General features: G+C 40.8%; 1 protein-coding gene across 1 annotated transcript in view; it reads left to right on the forward strand.

Annotated features, from left to right (window-relative positions):
- IL1RAPL2 (interleukin 1 receptor accessory protein like 2) overlaps positions 1–21,237 on the forward strand; it is a 1,150,952-nt gene extending 1,129,715 nt beyond the window's left edge. Inside the window, exon 11 of the mRNA XM_056540576.1 lies at positions 19,840–21,237. Coding sequence (XP_056396551.1) covers positions 19,840–20,534 — 695 coding nt within the window. The 3' untranslated portion in view covers positions 20,535–21,237. The remainder of the gene's footprint in view (positions 1–19,839) is intronic.
- Positions 21,238–22,170: the final 933 nt, after the last annotated feature.

Below are 22,170 nucleotides of genomic sequence, written 5' to 3' on the forward strand. Positions count from 1 at the left end.
CGAATACTGCTTCTGAGTGTACCCAGGAAGTACAGGCCAAGCAAGCAGGGAGGGGGATTATGAATATGGAGGAGCCGAGTGCAGCCGGTGAAGATAACGTCACAGTGCCCGGAACAGGGTTCGTAACCCCATGCCCCAAGCAACTAATGAAATACGGTGGAATGGAGTGACGGTTCGGAGTGATGGACTCCCTAAGTATCATATTGATCAGCATCACCCGCACTACAAGCCTGTATGACAGGTTAGTGCAGGTGATACTGATGACAGATTTCCTCTAATTTAACCCCTTAAGGACGCAGCCCATTTGGGCCTTAAGGACGCAGACAATTTTTCATTTTCACGCCGTACAATTTACGGTAAAAATGACATATGTTGTTTATTCTTTGGGTCAATACAATTAAAATTATACCCATGATAACATACTTTTCTATTACTGTTGCGCTTAAAAAAAATCACACACTTTTTAACCAAATTAGTGCGTTTAATATCCCCCTTATTTTGAAGACTTATAACTTTTTCATTTTTCCGTGGCGGTATGAGGGCTCATTTTTTGCGCCGTGATCTGTACTTTTTATTGATACCATATTTGCTTATACAAAACTTTAAATACATTTTTTATTATTTTTTTGGGGAATAAAATGTTATAAAAAAGCAGCTATTTTGACTTTTGTTTTTTACGTTCACCGTACGGTATCATTAACATTTTATTTTAATAGTTCAGATATTTATGCACACGGTGATACCAAATATGTATATAAAATATTCTTTTAACACTTTTTGGGGGTGAAATTGGGAAAATGGGACAATTTACGTTTTTATTGGGGGAGGGGGTTTTCACATTTTTTTTACTTTTTTTTTTTACTTTTTTTACTTTTATTTTTACACTTTAATAGTCCCCATAGGGGACTATTTATAGCAATCATTCGATGTGATTCGAAGCAATCATTCAGTGCTATGTATAGCATTATCGGTCATCTTCTGCTCTGGTCTGCGGGAAGGCAGATCAGAGCAGAAGACTGCCGGAAGACAGCGGAGGCAGGTGAGGGGACCTCCGGCTGCCGTGCTGGATGATCGGATCGCCGCGGCAGCGCTGCGGGTGATCCGATCATCCATTTTAGTGTCCGCAATCCTGCAGATGCCATGATTTGTATTGATCACGGCATCTGAGGGGTTAATGGCCGATATCCGCGGGATCGGCTGCGATCAACAGCCGGGACCTGCCGCTCATGATCCCGGCATCGCTCCGATGCCCGTGGTTATGCTTAGGACGTAAATGTACATCCCACGTCACCAGGACATCCATTTACGTTCTTCGTCGTTAAGGGGTTAAGGTGGGCATCTGTTGCTGGGTATACCCTTAAAATTTTAGAAATCTTAAAGGGGTTTTTAAGGACTTTAATATTATCGGCCTAAGTTTAGCATACAGCAATTGGCAGGCGTCAGATTTTTAGCACTGCTGGTGAGTGCCACAGACTTGGACTAATCTCTAGAATAAGCCATGAGCCAGTGCAAACAAAGCACACACTCTATTCTATGACACCTTCTTGGTCGCACACACAAAAAGCAGGGAGAAAAACACTCATCTATTTTAGCAATCATTGGGATCTGAACATTCAGACCCTGTTTAAATGGACCCTGACCTATCGGTGGAAGGAGCCGGGTGAAGTGCACCTTAAGCACGTTGGGGGAGATTTATCAAAACCTGTGCAGAGTAAATTGTGCTTCTTTCATTTTTAGGAAGGCCTGTGGAAAATGAAAGAAGCAATATGATTGGTTGCTATGGGAAACTGGACAACGTTACCTCTGCACAGGCTTTGATAAATCTCCCCCATTGTGTCTCAGCTCTGTGCTATGTGACTGTAATGGACTCCATTTTTAAATCTATACTGTCTCAGTCATGTACACAGAGAAGGGAGAGGAGTGGAGCGGTGAGAGAAGTGCTCAGCTGCGCGTTTCTCTTTACCCTTGTTCTAATGTTTGGTCAGACCCTAACTATTTCAACTTTTAACATGCCTTTATGACATGTCAAACGTCCAAGGACATGAATGTACGTCCTGTTGCGGCGGTTCTTTGCACATCAGGATGTACATTTACATCCTGTACATGCTGAGAGCATCGGAGCGATGCTCGGGTCATGTGCGACAGGTCTCGGCTGCCTATAGCAGCCAGGGACACGCCGGTAATAGCCAACATTCGCGATCTGCTACATTTTATGCTGATCTGATCGCCCGCGGCATGGCCGTGGGGATCAGATCAGCTGACATGGCAGATGGAGGTCCCCTCACCTGCCTCCGCCGCCTTCCCAGCTTCTTCTGCTCTGATCTGCCTTCCAGCATAACAGAGCAGAAGATCGCTGATAATATTGATCAGTGCTATGCCCTATGCATAGCACTGAACAGTATTAGCAATCAAATTATTGCAATAAATAGTCCCCTAAGAAGACATAAAAAGTGTAAAAAAAAAGTTAAAAAAATATTTTATCTCCTTAAGGACACATGACGTACTGGAACGTCATATGTCCGCTCCCGATCTATAACGCAGGGCGACGGCGTGGCCCCGCTACCCGTGGCTAATAGCGCGCGCCATTGATCGCAATGCCACGCGCTATTAACCCTTTAGACGCGGCGTTCAAAGTTGAACGCCGCGTCTAAAGTGAAAGTGAAAGTATGCCGATTAGCTCAGTGGGCTGTTCGGGATAGCCGCGGTGAAATCGCGGCATCCCGAACAGCTTACAGGACGACAGCAGGAGGGTCCCTACCTGCCTCCTTGCTGTCTGATCGCCGAATGACTGCTCAGTGCCTGAGATCGAGGCATGAGCAGTCAAGCGGCAGAATCATCAATCACTGGTTTCCTATGAGAAAACAGTGATCAGTGTAAAAGATCAGTGTGTGCAGTGTTATAGGTCCCTATGGGAGCTATAACACTGCAAAAAAAAAGTGAAAAAAAAAGTGAATAAAGATCATTTAACCCCTTCCCTATTAAAAGTTTGAATCACCCCCCTTTTCCCATGAAAAAAAACTGTGTAAATAAAAATAAACATATATGGTATCGCCGTGTGCGGAAATGTCCGAATTATAAAAAATATATCGTTAATTAAACCGCACGGTCAATGGCGTACGCGCAAAAAAATTCCAAAGTCCAAAATAGTGCATTTTTGGTCCCTTTTTTTATCATGAAAAAATGAATAAAAAGCGATCAATAAGTCCTATCAATGCAAAAATGGTACAGTTAAAAACTTCAGATCATGGCGCAAAAAATTAGCCCTCATACCGCCCCATACGCGGAAAAATAAAAAAGTTATAGGGGTCAGAAGATAACAATTTTTAATTTATTAATTTTCCTGCATGAAGTTATGATTTTTTCCAGAAGTACGACAAAATCAAACCCATATAAGTAGGGTATCATTTTAATTGTATGGACCTACAGGAATAAAGATAAGGTGTCATTTTCACCGAAAAATGTACTACGTTGAAACGGAAGCCCCCAAAAGTTACAAAACTGTGTTTTTTTTTTCAATTTTGTCTCACAATGATTTTTTTTTCCGTTTCACCGTAGATTTTTGGGCAAAATGACTTACGTCATTACAAAGTAGAATTGGTGGTGCAAAAAATAAGCAATCATATGGATTTTTAGGTGCAAAATTTAAAGAGTTATGATTTTTTAAAGGCAAGGGCAAAAAACAAAAATACAAAAACGGAAAAAAGAAAGAAAAAAAGTAAAAAATTGCAGATTTTATGTCAATTTTTATAAAAAATTTCATAAAAAAATAAAAAAAATTTAAAAGTTTTATATACACAAATGTGGTACAAAAAAAAGTACAAATCACAGCGCAAAAAATGAACCACCGCTTAAACGGAAAAAGTTATTGGTTGTCTAAATATAGGGATTTTAAACGTACTCATTTTGATAAAAAGTTAGCAATTTTTTTAGCAATTTTTTAGCGCAACAATAATAGAGAAGTATGTAATCATGGGTATTATTTTAATCATATTGACCCACAGAATAAAGAACACACCATTTTAATCGTAAATTGTAAGGCGAGAAAACAAAACCTTCCAAAATTTGCTAAATTGCGGTTTGCTTTTTAATTTTCACACACAAATAGTAATTTTTGGGTTGCGCCATACATTTTGTGGTAAAGTGAGTGATGACATTACAACGGACAACTGGTCGTGCAAAAAAACAAACAAAAAAAACAAGCCCTCATAATAGTCTGTGGATAAAAATATAAAAGAGTTACGATTTTTAGAAGGCGAGGAGAAAAAAAAAATTATTGGCCTGGTTCTTAAAGGGGTACTCCGCCCCTGGCATCTTATCCCCTATCCAAAGGTCCTGCTGCTGGGGACCCCAGGGATTGCCGCTGCGGCACCCCGCCATCATTACTGCACAGAGCAAATTCGCTCTGTGTGTAATGACGGGCGATACAGGGACCAGAGCAGCGTGACGTCATGGCTCGGCCCCTCATGATATCACGGCCCGTCCCCTTAATGCAAGTCTATGGCGGCCACGCCCCCTCCCATAGACTTGTATAGACGGGGGTGGGCCGTGACATCACGAGGAGCGGAGCTGTGACGTAACGATGCTCCAGCCCCTGTATTGCCCGTCATTACGTGCAGAGTGATCTCGCTCTGCGCAGTAATGATAGCGGGGTGCTGCAGCAGCGATCCCCGTGGTCCCCAGCAGCGGGACCCCGGCGATCTGACATCTTATCCCCTATCCTTTGGATAGGGGATACGATGTCTAGGGGCGGAGTACCCCTTTAACCCCTTAAGGACCAAGGATGTACCGGTACGTCCTTGGTCCTGCTCTCCTGATATAACGCGGGGTTACACGGTAACACCGCATCATATCATGGCGGGCCCAGCGTCATAGTGAAGCCGGGACCCGCCTCTAAAAGCGCGCGGTGCCGGTGGCTAAAACCAAAAGCGAAAGTTGACGGTTAACTCAGTGGGCTGTTCGGGATAGCTGCGGCGAAATCGCGGCATCCCGAACAGCTTACAGGACAGCGGAAGGGCCCCTACCTGCCTCCTCGCTGTCCGATCGCCGAATGACTGCTCAGTGCCTGAGATCCAGGCATGAGCAGTCATGCGGCAGAATCGTCGATCACTGGTTTCCTATGAGAAACCAGTGATCAATGTGAAAGATCAGTGTGAGCAGTGTTATAGGTCCCTATGGGAGCTATAACACTGCAAAAAAAAGTGAATAAAGATCATTTAACTCCTCCCCTATTAAAAGTTTGAATCACCCCCCTTTTCCCATAAAAAAAAAAAACACAGTGTAAATAAAAATAAAAATAAACATATATAGTATCACCACGTGTGGAAATGTCCGAATTATAAAAATATATCATTAATTAAACCGCTCGGTCAATGGCGTGCGCGCAAAAAAATTCCAAATCCAAAATAGTGCATTTTTGGTCACTTTTTATATTATTTAAAAATGAATAAAAAGCGACCAATAAGTCCTATCAATGCAAAAATGGTACCGTTAAAAACTTCAGATCATGGCCCAAAAAATTAGCCCTCATACCGCCCCATACACAGAAAAATAAAAAAGTTATAGGGGTCAGAAGATGACAATTTTAAACGTATTCATTTTCCTGCATGTAGTTATGATTTTTTCCAGAAGTCCGACAAAATCAAACCTATATAAGTAGGGTATCATTTTAATCGTATGGACCTACAGAATAAAGATAAGGTGTCGTTTTTACCGAAAACTTTATTACGTAGAAACTGAAGCCCCCAAAAGTTACAAAACGGCGTTTTTTTTTCTATTTTGTTGCACAATGATTATTTTTTCCGTTTCACCGTAGATTTTTGGGCAAAATGACTGACGTCCTTACAAAGTAGAATTGGTGGCGCAAACAATAAGCCATAATATGGATTTTTAGGTGCAAAATTGAAAGAGTTATGATTTTTTAAAGGCAAGGAGCAAAAAACGAAAATGCAAAAACGGAAAAACCCCCGGTCCTTAAGGGGTTAAGGTAAAAATGTGATTGGTCCTTAAGGGGTTAAGCTGTTGATTGTTGTCCCATTTGGTTCACTGAAACAAGACATTACAGTGTAAATCCCCTACTGCACCTGTAGCAATGAATATTGTCTATTGTTAATTGTGTATCCGGAGTTCCTACATAGCAGATCTTGTGAGGAATTTATCAAGTATTTTACACATCTTTGTTGTGTAATAAAAGGTGCAAATTTGACCCATCAATGGTTTTGCCACTTTTTTTTTTGCGCAACTTGCTTACTCAAACAATTTTACCCTTTGACTTTGCACTGGTTGTGAATTTATCATGTGCAACTTTTTTCAAAATTTTGTCACAGAGGGCTCTAATTGTTGAAAACCAACACCAGCAATCTTTTCACTTATATTACTTTCTTACAACACAGAAGAAGAATCCCATCTATGTGCACATTCACCATATTTATCACACTGCATGCGACTTGCACATGTACACATAACTTGTGTAGCTAAACACACAGTGGTAAATCTCTCCCATTGTGTTTTTGTAAAAAGACAAGATCCTATACAGGAAATCAAAATCTTTTTCATATAAACATGATCTAATAGGCTGTTAAACCCCTTTCATATTCCCATATCTGAGACTGCAGCTATTTGACCTTATGGCATTTAGTTAGTTATTTGCACTAGCTAAAGAAGATGCAGTATGTGAATAGGAATAAGTTTATAAATACCAATTAAAAGCATTGCATCTGACAGCTGTGGCTGTTATTAAAATAAAATAAAAAATAGAAGATTGCAGTAGAAAACACAGTGTATGAACCTTGTTCAAGCAGGTTGTCTCATCTGGATAATCTCTTTCCATATGCCTTTTAACCCCTTAAGGACCAAGACCATTTTGGCCTAACCCTTTAAGGACTCAGGGTTTTTCAGTTTTTGCAATTTACTCCTCACCTTTTAAAAATCAAAACCCTTTCAATTTTGTGCCTACAGACTCATATAAAGGCTTTTTCTTTTTGCGCCACCAATTCTACTTTGTGATGACATCAGTCATTTTAGCCAAATATCTATGACGAAACCGAAAAAAAAAATCATTGTGTGACAAAATTGAAAAAAAAATATGCCATTCTGTAATTTTGGCATTCTTTCATTTTCTACGCAGTGCATTTTTGGTAAAAATGACACCTTATCTTTATTCTGTAGGTCCATACAATTCAAATGATACCCTACTTATATAGGTTTGATTTTGTCTTCTGGAAAAAAAATCATAACTTATTCCTTTTCATGCATGTAGTTAACAAATCTCCTCTAATGACCCCTTTAACTTTTCCATTTTTCCGCATACGGGGATGAATGAGGGCTAGTTTTTTTGTGCCGTGATCTGAAGTTTTTATCGGTACCTTTTTTGTTATGATTGGACTTTTTGATGGCTTTTTATAAAAAATGTTATGGTATAAAAAGTGACCAAAATACGCTATTTTGGACTTGGAATTATTTACATGTACACCATTGACCGTGCGGTTTAATTAACAATATATTTTAATAGTGTGGACATTTACGCATGCGGCGATACCACATATATTTATATTAATTTTTATTTACATAGTTTTTTTTAATGGAAAAAGAGGATGATTCAAACTTTTATTAGGGAAGGGCTTAAATCCCATTTATTAACTATTTTTATACACTTTTTTGCAATATTATAGCCCCCATAGGGGACTATAACATGCAGTACATTGATTGCAGACAATGATCAATGATATGCCGTAGCATTTCATTAATCAGTGTTATCGGTGCTCCAATGCTCCTGCCTGGATCTCAGGCAATGAGCAGTGAATCGACGATCGGAAAATGAGGAGGCAGGTAGGGACCCTCCTCATGTCCGCACAGTTGATCGGGACACCGTGGTGGTCCCGATCGGCCCGACTGAGCTGCCGGGAAGGTTTTACTTTCACTTTAACCTCTGAAGAGTTAATACCTATAAATGATGCGGGATCACCGCAAGAACTTGCGTTATATATCGCGGGAGCCGGTGCAGGACGGACTAGGCCAATTTGCCAAATTTTGTTTTACTACAAAAAAAATGATAACTGCATGCACCAAAATTAGTGTACTTACAATTGTCATTTTCTGACCCCTATAACTTTATTTTCTGCATATGGGGCTATATGAGGGCTCATTTTTTGTGCCATGATCTGTAGATTTTATTGGTACCATTTTTGTTTCCATGGGACTTTTTGTACTTTGATTCCGGAATCTAAAGGATTAATGCCGGGCATCGGCCCGATCGGCGATGTCCAGCGTTAACCATGGGTCTTGGCTCATAGCAACCGGGACCCACCGGGTATGAAGCGTGCTCAGCTCATGAAGACAAAAATAATAAGAAAATCAAAGGGATGGGTTCATAGGGAGGGATAATACTTGCGTTTTGTCTTTAATAAAATCTATATTTTCCTTCACCAAGGATAGGAAAATCTTCAATTTTATGTAAATACAAAACGCTCCTATTATGCTAGTTTAAAGCTAAAGGAAATAGGATTATTAAACAATACAGATTACAAAAGAACCATAGAAACATGTGAATCTGGTCTAAAATAAAATGTTTTAAATGTTGAATCAAAGACCAATTTGCAGCCTTAATAATATCAGACAGGGAAGCGCCTGATTGAAATAATTTTGTAGAAACTGCACTTCTAGTGGAGTGAGCACCATACGTGAAGGTATCAATGTCGGCCATAGTCATAGTCGATTTTACCCAACGAGCAAGGGTACTGGAAGAAACTGGTTTATGGAGTTTACAGAAAGAAATAATTGGGAAGAAGAAGGAGAACGTAAGGATTCAGTTCTGGATTCATAAGAGCGTAAACAACGAACTACACATAATTTTTGTTGATGAGGAAAAGAAGGGTAGAATACCGAATGTAAATTAGTTTTTGTACGGCGATAGACAGTGAATACAACTCCTTCCGGAGAGTATTGTCTCCTGGAAATGTCAAGGGCTCTGACATCAGATATACGTTTGATTGAAATGAGACACAATAGAACCATAAGTTTGAAGGAAAGAAGTTTTAGGGATAGAGAATCGTTATCCTCCCATGAAAGGAAAAGTTTCAAAAGAATGTTCACATCCCAAGTAGAACTGTATTTAGGTAAAGGAGGGCTTCTAAAGCGTATGCCTTTTAAGAGTTTGCATACAAGAGGGTGGCGTCCAATAGGGAACGGAATCGATAAGGGAATGTCTAGCCAAAATGGCGGAGCGGTAAAGATTGATAGTTCTATAAGCTCTACCAGCATCAAAGGAATCTGAAAGAAAATTTAAGATGTTATTAAGAGAGGTTTGTAAGGGATCCAAGTCCCGTTGAGAGCACCAATGAAGTCAAATTTTCCAGGCTGATCTGTAAGCAGATCTGGTACCTGGAGCCCAAGCGTCGGAGAGAAGTTCTCTAGTTGTGAGAGAAAGTGGAGATGATGTTCTGGGATACCTGATATTAGACAAGCCAACAGGGTTAGTTGGTTCGATAGTATTAATGGATGATAATTGCCAAGAGGGTCCTGGAGGAGATCTGGAACAGATGGAAGTACACATGGATAATCCATGAGAAGTTGAAGTAGTTGGGGAAACCACGATTGAGTCGACCACCAAGGAACAATTAAAACCATGGTAGATTTACGAATCGAAGTTTGAAAAAGAACCCAAGGGATTAGATTGAAAGGTGGAAATGCATAAAGTGTTTCCTGAGGCCAATGTTGGAGGAAGGCATCTATGCCTAAAGCAATTGGGTCTGGTCTCCAACTGAAAAATTGAGGGATCTGACAGTTCAGTCGAGAAGCGAACATGTCTAGAGGAAAAGGGCCCCATAATTGATTGATTGTTTGATAAATGGATGAAAGGAGCTTCCAATCGCTGAAATCTGTTAGGAAGGGAGAATTCCAGTCTGCGATTGAATTGGAGATGCCGGGAAGGTATTCCGCTTTGAGTGTAATGTGTCTGTCTAGACAAAAATGCCAAAAATCTTTGGCAATGTCGGCAAGGGCTTTGGAATGTGTTCCACCCAGATGATTTATATATTGGACTGCGGATATATTGTCCATGCGAAGCAAAAACACAACAATGTGAGGAATTCTTCACAAAACTCTTTAGAGCGAAGGACCCAGCTAAAAAGCTCTAAGCAATTCATATGATGCTGGGATTTGGAAGGAGACCATTTCCCTACAGTAGATAGGGAATCGCAACGGCCCCCCATCCCGAGAGACTTGCGTCCGATTCTATGATGACATCTGGATCCGGATGGAAGATGTTTTTTCCGTTTCAAATTTGAATATGGGAGAGCCACCAAAGAAGTTCTTCTTTGGCATCTGAAGAAAGACGAACTTCGTCTGAGTAACCCAGGCCTTCTCTTAAATGTCTGATCTTTAGACTTTGAAGGGCACGATAATGAAGAGGGGCTGGAAATACAGCTTGAATGGATGCTGAGAGGAGACCTACAATCCGAGCTATAGTCCGGAGAGAAATAAGATCTTTGCGAAGGATTTGGCGAATTTCCTTCCTTATAATTTTGAGTTTCTTCGGAGGAAGACTCAGAGTAGTTGATTGGGTATTGATTAGAAAACTCAGAAATTCCATCTCTTGAGATGGTTGAAGAATGGATTTTTTGAAGTTGATCAGAAAACCCAGATTGGATAGAAGAGATAGAGTCCAATCTCTGTGAATTAGGAGAAGAGATTTGGATTGAGCCATTAGAAGAATGTCATCTAGATAAATAATTAGTCTTACACCTCGACTTCTGAGTAAAGAGACAATTGGTTTCAGAAGTTTCGTGAAGCACCAAGGGGCCGATGATAGGCCGAATGGAAGGCAGGTGAACTGCCATTTTTGGTTGTTCCATAGAAATTGAAGAAAGATTTGGGAAGATGGATGAACTGGGATTGTCAGATATGCATCTTTTAAATCTATCTTGACTAGCCAGTCGTCTTTTAGTAATACATCTCTCAGGAGATGGATACCTTCCATCTTGAAATGTCTGTACACAACAAAATTGTTGAGTAGTCTTAGATTTATTACAGGTCTGTGACCTCCGTCTTTTTTCTGTACGAGGAAAATGTTGCAGAGAAAACCTTGAGAATTGAGAGGTACAGGAATGATGGCTTTCTTTAATATAAGATCTTTCACCTCTAGATTGATCAATTCTTGGTCTGTTGTAGAAAAACTAATAGGGTGAGGTAGAGTGAACTGAATGGGAGGGGAAACAAACTCTATAAGAAAGCCTGAAAGGGTATTTAGAATCCAAGAGTCTGATGTAATCATACTCCATTGTGTTAAAAAATGTATTAGTCTTCCGCCTAATGGAAGATTGGCAAGAGAAAATGGAGGACTTACCTGTAGCTGGCTTAGTGCGTTGAACTCCACGTTGTCCTCTGGGACGCCAGGGTCTAGCACGGTAGGGGAAGAATGGATTCTGCGGTGGAGCATAAGGTTGGTATTGTTGATATGTTGGGAGGGAGCCTCTTGATTGTTGTCTAGAAGGTAGGTAGTGGCCGGAAAAGGCAGGAAACTCTATTTGGAAAAACTTTCCTTAAGGAAGCTTGTGTTTTGGTGATTGATGAAAATAATCCCACATATTTACCCATTTGGTGGATAAAATCTTCCCTAAAAAGCATCCCATCAGTGGGCTGTGATGGTTCGTTGGATGCTAAGTTTGTCAACTGGGGGTCAATACGCATAAGAACTGAACGTTTGCGTTCAGTGGTAAGGGCAGTATTTGCGATGCCCAAAAAGCACGCAATACGTTGTGCCCACCCTCTTAAAATCTCAGTGTCCACTGGTTTAGTGGAGGAGGAAGATTCCTCAAGCATGTCCAAAATTTTGGACAAGGGGCTTAGAATATCATGGAGTTTGTCCTGGCATGCTCTAAAACTCCTGTCTATGCCCTTCTTGGGATTTTTTCCCGATTTTGTCCAAAATTTATTAAGAACTGTTCAGGGGTAACTGAAGAACTGTGGGGAAGGGTAGGACGAGGACACTCTGCCTTCAGTTTATTACGTGTTCCTCTGTCCATAGCTTTATTAATCCTCTGGGATAAAAATTTAGCAACAAGGGGCTTTGGTAACCATTCTCCCGACCTAGGATGAAGGATAAGGGAGGGATCAAAAGAGGAAGGGTCTATTTCCTCTGAAGGGTTGTCCTCCTGAGTTTCAGGGTCATCTACTAATTCGCCACTTTCCTGAGACATATATTCATAGGAATCCAATATTTCCTCATCCTGAGAGTCTGAAGATGAATTAGACTCAGGCTCTACATAAGAGTCAGGTTTAGATCGTCTGACGGTTTTTTGAACCCTTTTAACCTGTACGTCCTCTAGGGCAGAGGGTACATTTTGTGACTGTGATGCACGGTCATGGTGACCTGACATAGATCTGTCCTTAGATTTTTCATGGCAACTCTTTTTAGATTTATTAAAAGGTGGAATGTCGCCGTGAATAGTGTGGCATTTTTTGGATTTAGCTTTTTTAGGGATGTTAAATCCTGTAGCTAATTTTGAAACAGATGTCTCAGGTGAAAAATAGTGATCAGATGGTGTTTTAGGATTACTGACAGAGGGATAAGATAATGCTGTAGAAATGGATTTCTGGATATTATCTTGTAATATAATAGCCGCAGATTCTTCTGCGGATTGCACCGCAGTGTTTACAGAGCGGGCCACAGAGTTATCTATTAAATTTTGGAGGTGTTCATTATTAACTAACTTAGTGACAGATTGTGAACGAATATCAGTAGGGACATTCCTGGATTCTTCTGTCATGTCCATGAAGAACAATCTTATGTTTATTTGATGTAATTATAATAAATGATAGTAGTGGAGATAGTGCTGTACTCACAATTCTGAGGTAAAATATACAGAAAAACTTATGCTTTTAAAAAAGCAGTTAGTAATTCTGCCACTAGGTGGTAGTACAATAAAGGAAAAGAGGTTGAAAAAGCAATTATAAAGGTTACTAATGAGTAACCAATCAGTTCTAATATACAATACAGAGGGAGAGCTGTTGCGTCGCCGAGGGAACCTGACTGACTGACAGGATTCCCGCCCAACGGCAGGTAATGACTACTCTGCTGAAGTCTCGCGAGAACACGGAAGCAGGAAGAAGATGGCGGCGATGACGCAGAAGAAAAGAAGAAGAAGATGCGGAGCGCAGGGGAAGAAATACCGAAGCAGGATGTTCGGGATAGCGATCGGAGATGTCAGAGAGGTAAAGTTAGTATAAAAGAGAGAGAAAATGTATTTATTTAAAACGATGTATAATATGTCAGAGACGGAATACAGCTGCCAATGGAAAAGCAGGAAAGAGCAGAACGAAATGGGAAGAGAATAACAATAAGAGATAATAATAATTATAATCAATAAAGATAAGATTAATATTTAGGGTATAAAATAAATGCAAATGGGATAAATGTAATAAAAATAATGAAATATAATGAAATATCAGTAAGAAATATAGGAATAATAGATAATAATAAATAGATAAAGAAATCAAAATAAACAAAATAGAGAAATATAAACCAATATTAATAATAATGTATATTATATGTGGAGTAAAGACACTTAGCTTGTTATCACTGCTGAGCAGCAAAAGAAGAAGGAAGATATTATAATAACTGTCACTAATATATCTGATACCGTTACATTATTGGTTAATATTATGGTAGCACGTTAGGCTACACCATACCTATGTTTTTTCTTGTGTAATATTCATTAATATTTATTTTGCTGCTGATCAGTAAAATGAAGTTATAAAGCATAATAGGAGCGTTTTGTATTTACATAAAATCTTGAGTTATATCCTGTGTTATACTCAAGAGCTGTACTCACTATTCTGCTGGTGAGGTCACTGTGCACATACATTTCATTACTTATCCTGTACTAATCTTGAGTTTTATCCTGTGTTATACTCAAGAGCTGTACTCACTATTCTGCTGCTGGGGTCACTGTGTACATACATTACATTACTTATCCTGTACTGATCCTGAGTTATATCCTGTAAATCTTTTATTAAAATTTTAAACATAACAATAAATAATTACAAAACATAAACATACCATATCTGACAGAACATATCAATATAATGAATCATAAAACCAACACCATAGCATAAAATACAACACCGGTCCACCCCACACTCATTCCTCCACACAAACAAATATATACATTATTTACAAGACATTTTCCTATAATACCCATACCACACTAATAAACTATATACACTACTATTAAAAGGGTACCTCTCATCAAATAAACTTTTGATATATTTTAGATTAATGAATGTTGAATAACTTTCCAATAGCATGTTAATGAAAAATATGCTTCTTTCTATTGTATTTTTCCCGATCAGTCCTGTCAGCAAGCATTTCTGACTCATGCTGGAGTCCTAAACACTCAGAGCTGCCAGCCTGCTTTGTTCACAACCAAACAGGCTGTGAACAAAGCAGGCTGGCAGCTCTGAGTGTTCTCCTTTGTGAAAAAAGCAGACTGGCAGCTCGTAGTGTTTAGGACTCCAGCATGAGTCTGAAATGCTTGCTGCCAGGACTGGTAGGGAGACACCTAGTGGTCATTTCTTCAAAGTGGAAAATTAAATAGAAAGAAGCATATTTTTTAATAACATGCAATTGTAAAGTTATTCTGCATACATTAATCTATAATATATCAAAAGTTTTTTTGATGAGAGGTACCCTTTAAAGGAGTTCTCCAACTGAAATCTTTTATCCCCGCTGTGCCCGGGCTGTAAAACTATACATAATAAACTTTCACTTACCTGCCTACGATCCCCCGTTGTTCCGAAATTGCCGTCCCGTTCTCCGGTCCCAGTCTCTTCCACTTCCTGCGGGTCGGTGATTTCACTCTGCATTCAGCCTATCAGTGGCCGCGACAGGACATTGCTGTGGCCGCTGGTAGGCTGAGCGTGGAGCGAAGTCACCGACCCGCAGGAAGTGGAAGAGACCGGGACCGGAGAATGGGACGGCGATATCGGAACAACGGGGGATCGTAGGCAGGTAAGTGAAAGTTTATTATGTATAGTTTTTACAGCCCAGGCACAGCGCGGGTTAAAAGTTTTAGCTTAGAGAATTCCTTTAAATGTGAGTTCCCTGGTCCAGTTGCAATAGCAAAAAACAAATAATTAAGCAAAACCCAATACCAAAATGAATAACAACAACAACAATGATAATAATATATACATACAAAAATAATACAAACCAAATAACACCACTTTTTTTTTTTTTGGCCCTGAGCTGGTGAACGCCCATGAACCAGTCCAGGATTTTCTGTATATATATATATATATATATATATATATATATATATATATATATATATATATATATATATATATATATATATAAACATCCCATAGAAACCCCCCTCCCCCCTTTGAACCCACCATCCAACCTAAACTAAGCCCAAACCCCAGGTGGCATCACACAATATATACAATATATACAGTACATAAAATATACACAGACTACCCATATATACAGTACATAAGTATACATTACAACAATAAATACCATAACAAATACATATAACACTAAAAACCAAACAACAAAGAGGCTTTTCAGCCACACAAACCCCTAAAGCTCAAGTTCAGTGCCTGCAAGCCCTATGTTATCATATAGCTACAGCACAAAACAAAATAACTAATATGCCAGCATCAGCCCACCACCAGGGGGAGACAACAGGCTAAGGCACTTTAAAGGCAGAGCCCCTCCACAGACGAGAACCCTGCCAGCACCCTCTCATTCTAGAGAGAACACACATTCACCAGGTCACCCAATATGTTCCTTATTACCTCACCCACAGGGAGGATTTTACACTGCGTCGACACTAAACACTGCGCGTTCCACGTGTAGAACCTGACAACTGAGCTGACTAGGAATAAAGTGCTGCGGTCCCAGCCACCAAGGTTTCTGAATGCCCCATAGGCCCATTCCGCATAGGAGAGACTGGCCAGCCTAGGCCAACCAATGGAAGCACCCACCCTGTTTTAAACCTCTGTGTTAAAGGGACAATGAAGCAGAAAATGCTCCATGCTTTCCAGCATGAATCCACACTCCTCGCAGGGACATCCCAAGTCCTCAGAGCTCTTCCACTTCAGATTGTCCCTCATACACAGTTTCCCATGGAAGCAGCGCCAAGTCAAGTCCCAAAACTTCACGGGGATCCTGATAGAATTCAAAAGCCCTAAACCAACCTCTAGATCCCGACTTAGGCAATCTTTGAGCGCCATTGGCCTCTGGAAATGAGAAGACAGGACCCTCTTGTCAAGGAATTTACATGACAGAGTCCCAATCTCCCACATCCCCAGACCCCACCGACAAATAACCTTCAGAACCGGGTTAGCACAAGCCGGGAGGCCCATGTGGTGTGCGAAGATCCTTCGCTTGCCCTCCTGTCTCCCATTCCTAGAAGAAAGGCCCAAACTATCCCCTACAGCAGGATACCCACGGAGGAGCCCTCTCTTTCCAGAGGTTTGCAATATAATACCTTAAGAAAGGTATTCACTAGAAATACCACGGGGTTGACCATACACAACCCTAGTCTCCTGGTATGGTAAGTAACCTCCCTCTTCACTAGGTTCAGTCTATTCCCGCATAACATTTGGAAGAATAAACTGTAGACCCAGGTCCAGAGAGGTTCTGGCAACATGCAAACACTGCCCAGATATATCAGCAAAGGAAGGTTAATCCTTTCCCTGAGGGTCAATGGCCAACCCTTCCACTGATCCAACTTCTGAGCAGCCATCTTAAGCCTGCTGTCCCAGTTTTGTTTGGGGTAATCCCCTTGGGGCTCCTGGGGCTCTAGAAGGGCATCCGGGAGATCAAAACCAGGATCTCCTCCTCCCAGCCAGAGACTCTCGCACTTATCCCAGTTGATCTTGGACCCGGATGCCTCAGAATAGCGGTCCACCTCTGACATCACCCATCGGCCCTCCTCTTGTGAGGGGACAAACATGGTGACATCATCAGCATACGCTACCACCCTCAGAGCCGAATCCGGCACCAAAATTCAAGCCTCATTGACTTCAATGGGATTCTGATGTGGAGTTCTGTAAAATATAAGACTGGTCTTATATTTTTTGCGGAATACCGCCATGTGAACATAACCTTATAGGTGACCCTTTCAGCACTTTCATGCTGCGCGATCAATGAATTCCTGGCAGCTTCTTGCCGCTCCACCAGCCTTGATTGAGAGATCTATCAGTCAAGGCTGATGGGGCAGGGAGAAGCTGTCAGGGACCAACCCAATGACTCTTAGTTTAAGCAGCATGAAAGTAATAGCAGGTTCTCTTTAAACTCTTGACTGATAAGTTATACAGTAAAGACGTGTTAATGCGTTTTAGGCCAACATCAGTTATACTAAAGACAGAGTGTGATCTCTTTTGCGTTGTACCCAAATAACAACCGCTCCTAGAGAATACAGTGCTATAGAAGTACTGTAACATCCACCAGCTGTTAAACGTTTATTTGCATTTAGTTAAGTTCTAACTGCTATAGTTCCTGATTCAAAAAGAAAAAAAAAAGACTCCGTTTTTAGAACTAAATTCTGGAAATAAATGTCTTTCTACATGATTTATGTCAGTGCCTGTCATGTTACAAACACCTGCAATTTATATCAAGATGAGGAAATTGATGTTTGTGTTGGAGGGCTGGCATAGTGCGCCTCTGGTGAACATACTAATTTAAGGTATCTGTGGTAGCTGATTACATCAGCACATGGTAATTTGGAGTCTCTTAAAGACTTGATTGGACGGTCCTTTGGAAAGGAAAGTTCATGACTGTGTAATTATACGTTGCAGCCACACGAGGGTGTGTGTTATTGTTCTCCTCTTATAATTGGAGCCTCCATCCGCCACAGCATTACTTACCTTTGATACTTGGTACCAAACATGACAGCTTCTTTTAGCTGGCAGCACAGGGAAATATTAAAGTCACAGTATATCATTAATACCTTCTCTGAAGCCAAACTCATTAAAATAAACACCGCTCCATTAGAATATATTGCATGTAATTAGCAAAATTATCAAAATGCTCCGATTGCAGGATGTGAAGAGGATGCCAGACAAGCTTGCAATTTTCTTAAATGTCTGCATTCATTTTTAAAGCACAAATTACAGTTTTCCAAACCAGGCCACCGTAGGAAGCGGGGTAGAGGAATTTTTCATATCACAGGAGTCAATGGATTATTTTTTCACTGTGTACTGGGTACTGTGTGCTGTACTTAAGAATAGTTGCTTTCTAATCCTTTCACCAACAAGGGATGAGAGGACACAGTGATTTTTATTTTGGTAGAATGGAAATAATAATTTACATAGCAATTTTAGGATTAATAGTCATAAGGAGCAGAAGGGGTAAATGGAGTCACCACATGCCTATGGTGCCATTGTGGTAGGGCCACAATTTATTGATTTAAAAACATTCTTTATTTCAAGACAATTTGTCATCTGTCAAAAACGGCAAAATTGAGCAGTTTTGTTAATAGGAGTGGTAAAAGAGTATAGCAAACTCTTAGCACTCTGAACCCCCTTCCTATCATTGTAGTAACTGACTCAATATTGTGTATATATACAGGGAGGCGGGGAGAGGCTGGGGGCAGTAGTCCCCTCATTAATTCACAATGAGTAGTCATCTGTAATATTTCAGTGCCTCTACAAGGCAAAAGGCTCAACATTTTTTGAATTCTAGGAGTTTGGCTCTTGGAAAACCTGTTAGTATTCCGTATATACTTGACTCTAAGCCAACCAGAATATAATCCGAGGCCCCTAATTTCATCCCAAAAACCTGAAAAAACGTATTGACTCAAGTATAAGCCTAGTGTGGGAAATACATCACCCCCCCCCCATTCTCTATCATCCAGAACCCCCTGTCATCATCACCCCATCATCATCCAGATCCCCCTGTCATCATCATCCCCTGTCAATCCCCGCTTGTCATCATCCAGACCCCCCTGTCATCATCACCCCTGTCAATATCCTCCTGTCATCATACAGACCCCCTTCATCATCATTCAGACCCCCCTCCGTCATCATACAGACCCCCCTGTCATCATACAGACCCTACCCCCCTCCATAATCATATAGGGTGAGCTGGTCTGGGCCTTCCATCTTCACCGGGAGGTCCTCTTCTCTGCTCCGGGCCGGCCCCAGACTAGGCCCCTAATTTCACCCCAAAAACCTGAGAAAACTTATTGACTCAAGTATAAGCCTAGTGTGGGAAATACATCACCCCCCCCCCCCATTCCATATCATCCCATCATCATCCAGACCCCCCTGTCATCGTCACCCCCTGTCATCATCACCCCCTGTCAATATCCTCCTGTCATCATACAGACCCCCCTTCATCATCATACAGACCCCCTCCGTCATCATACAGACCCCCCCCTGTCATCATACAGACTGTCCCCCCCTCCGTCATCATACAGGGTGAGCCGGTCCGGGCCTTCCATCTTCACCGAGAGGCCCTCTTCTCTGGTCCGGGACGGCCCCAGACTAGTGATGCTGCATTGGCGCCACTGCGCAGGGACATCTATGCGCAGCAGACATCCATGACATCAGAGGCGTCTCTGCGCAGGGACGTCCCTGTGCGGTGGTATCAATGCAGCGTCACTATTCCGGGGCCGACCCGGAGCAGAGAAGAAGCTCTCCCGGTGAAGATGGATGGCCCAGACCGGCTCCCCCTCCCCACTGGAATGCGGACAGTCCGGCTGGGATACGGAATTGCCCGGATTTTACATTTTCTAGCTGGACCCAGTCACCATTACTACAAAACATGGTGTGAATGCACCCTAAAGTGAAATTAGAAAGTGTTTTAATCTAGTTTTGTTTGTCTTGCAGCATACATGGAAGATCTTGCAAGATGCGTTGAGCAAAGCAGAAGACTAATCATAGTGCTGACTCCAGATTATGTCATCAGAAGGGGGTGGAGCATATTTGTGCTGGACAGCAGACTCCACAATATGCTGACCAGTGGAGAAATCAAAGTGATCTTAATAGAATGCACAAACCTGAGAGCCAAAGTCAATTATCAAGAAGTAGAATCCCTAAAACACGCCATCAAGCACCAGGCATTGATCAAGTGGGATGGTCCGAAAAGCAGCAAAATAAACTCAAAGTTTTGGAAACGCCTAGTCTATGAAATGCCTGCAAAAAAGAAAGAAGTGTTATCCAGACAGCATGTCATGGACAGTGGAGAGCAGAGTCTTTTTGGGGACCTACAAACTGTACCCTCCATTGCTGTAACAGGAACATCTGGCACACTGCCACCATCAGAAGATATAGCGGCCTACCGTCATGCAGAAGCAATGCAAATGAGACATTTCTGCAGAGCTTATGAATATCAGAAACCGGCCCAAGTTATGCCAGTAGCATCTCTAGGCAATCACCATACATATTGCAATATACCATTAACCCTTCTCAATGGACAACTGAGCCACAACAGTGCAGCCAAGGACCCACAAGAGTTCCATGGAAATAGTACATTGATACCAATATCATCGAGGGAGCTTGGCATTTCCAGTGATATTTGGTAGAAGACCTCATATTTGCTGCTGTACAAGCTCTCTAACATTTGATGAACCTTAAACTCATGCCACAGGGGTGCCAAAAGAAGCTTTCAAGCAATGGCACAATTACTCAGTTTTCTACTGGAGAATTTTGTTTACAATACCAGAATATTGATATTAAGGATTCTGCCTTTTTTTTTTTTTTTAGTTCTAAAATAGTTAAAAAAGATACAAAAACAAAATACGGTAGAAATGTTTAACTGCAATGTCAGGAGAATAAAGAAAAAAAAAGTAAATAAGCAAAAAAAAACAAAAAAACATGAAATAAATATTTTAGTTTAGAAGTTGCAATCTAATGGACTAGCAATTCAGTATGGTATGAAACAAAGGATAATTTCTATATATTTCGAGAGTCATTTCAATACAATAAAAATGTTAAACTATAGTAACTTTATTTTAGACTTATAATTATGCAAAAGTCATAGCACATGCTGAAAAGGTTTTTTTTTTTTTTTTTTTGTAAAGAAAGAATTGTGTGATACTGTGGAGGTTTTGTTCACCTCTTGTGAGATTGTCACATGTCCATGAATAAAACTGCACAATAGAGTTAACATGTTGCTGAAACCTTTCAATGATAGAGAGGTAAGGGCTGGGGTATCTCTAGTAGTGAGCGGGTTAATGTTGCACACCGAGCCTTTTTTTGTGTACTGCAAGCACAACATTGTTGTGATTCTTTACATCTGTAGTGAGCATGCCTCTGTTACTTTACTGCTACAATGTTGAGATCATATTAATTTAACTAAAAGTTTTATATTCACATGGTCACTGTTTAATCTCCTTTAAAGTACATCCGTAATACAACATGCCTTGGAATATTCCATACATATAAGGCTACTTTCACACTTCTGTTGCACCATGTCAAGAACAGCCGTCAAGCTCTTTTTTTTTTTTTGGGTTGACGGGTGTCATTTTAACGGGGCGCAACTAGCAACAGCGGGTCCTGATGGACTCCATTATAGTCAATGGGTTCTGTCGGGCACTGCTGTTTTTCAGCAGGAGTAACGAGAGAAAAAGACGCCGCTATTCTCCCCGGCGGCCCCAACGGCATTCACACTACCATGTGACAATGGTGGTGTGAAAGTAGCCTAACATCAGAGACATCTACACTTTATTATGGATCCATAGTACGGCTGTGTACCCTTTTTTATATTGTACCAGAACTCTGCCTTTAAAGTCAATCCTATAATTCATGTTATAAAGGAAGTCACTGTCCTGTACACATATTTAAAAGTTTATTCCACCATTTCCTAGGAAAGTAGGGGACTAATGAGATGGCCCTTCTTACAGTTCCTTAAATTTTAATTTAATAAAAATTAGAAAAAATGTAATTATATCAATTTGTAGACAAATGGGTCAGTGCTCAGGGGCGCTTGACTCTAAAGCTCAGGGGTCATGAATCTCATGATATTCAGGCCCAAATGCCTAAGATTCAAACCCCATTTCTGAAGAAAAGTTGATACTTAGTTGGCTATTGGTGGAAATTTGCAGCCAAAGACAAGTTCATATGGCATATTTTCAGCTGAATGCCCACCTGGAAAATTTCTGGCGGACATTCCGAAAACAGCAGGCGCTAGAAGATAATGCTGGCGTTAGGACCGCATGG

This window comes from Hyla sarda, chromosome 9 (genome assembly GCF_029499605.1).
Source record: "Hyla sarda isolate aHylSar1 chromosome 9, aHylSar1.hap1, whole genome shotgun sequence".
Taxonomy (NCBI): Eukaryota; Metazoa; Chordata; class Amphibia; order Anura; family Hylidae; genus Hyla; species Hyla sarda.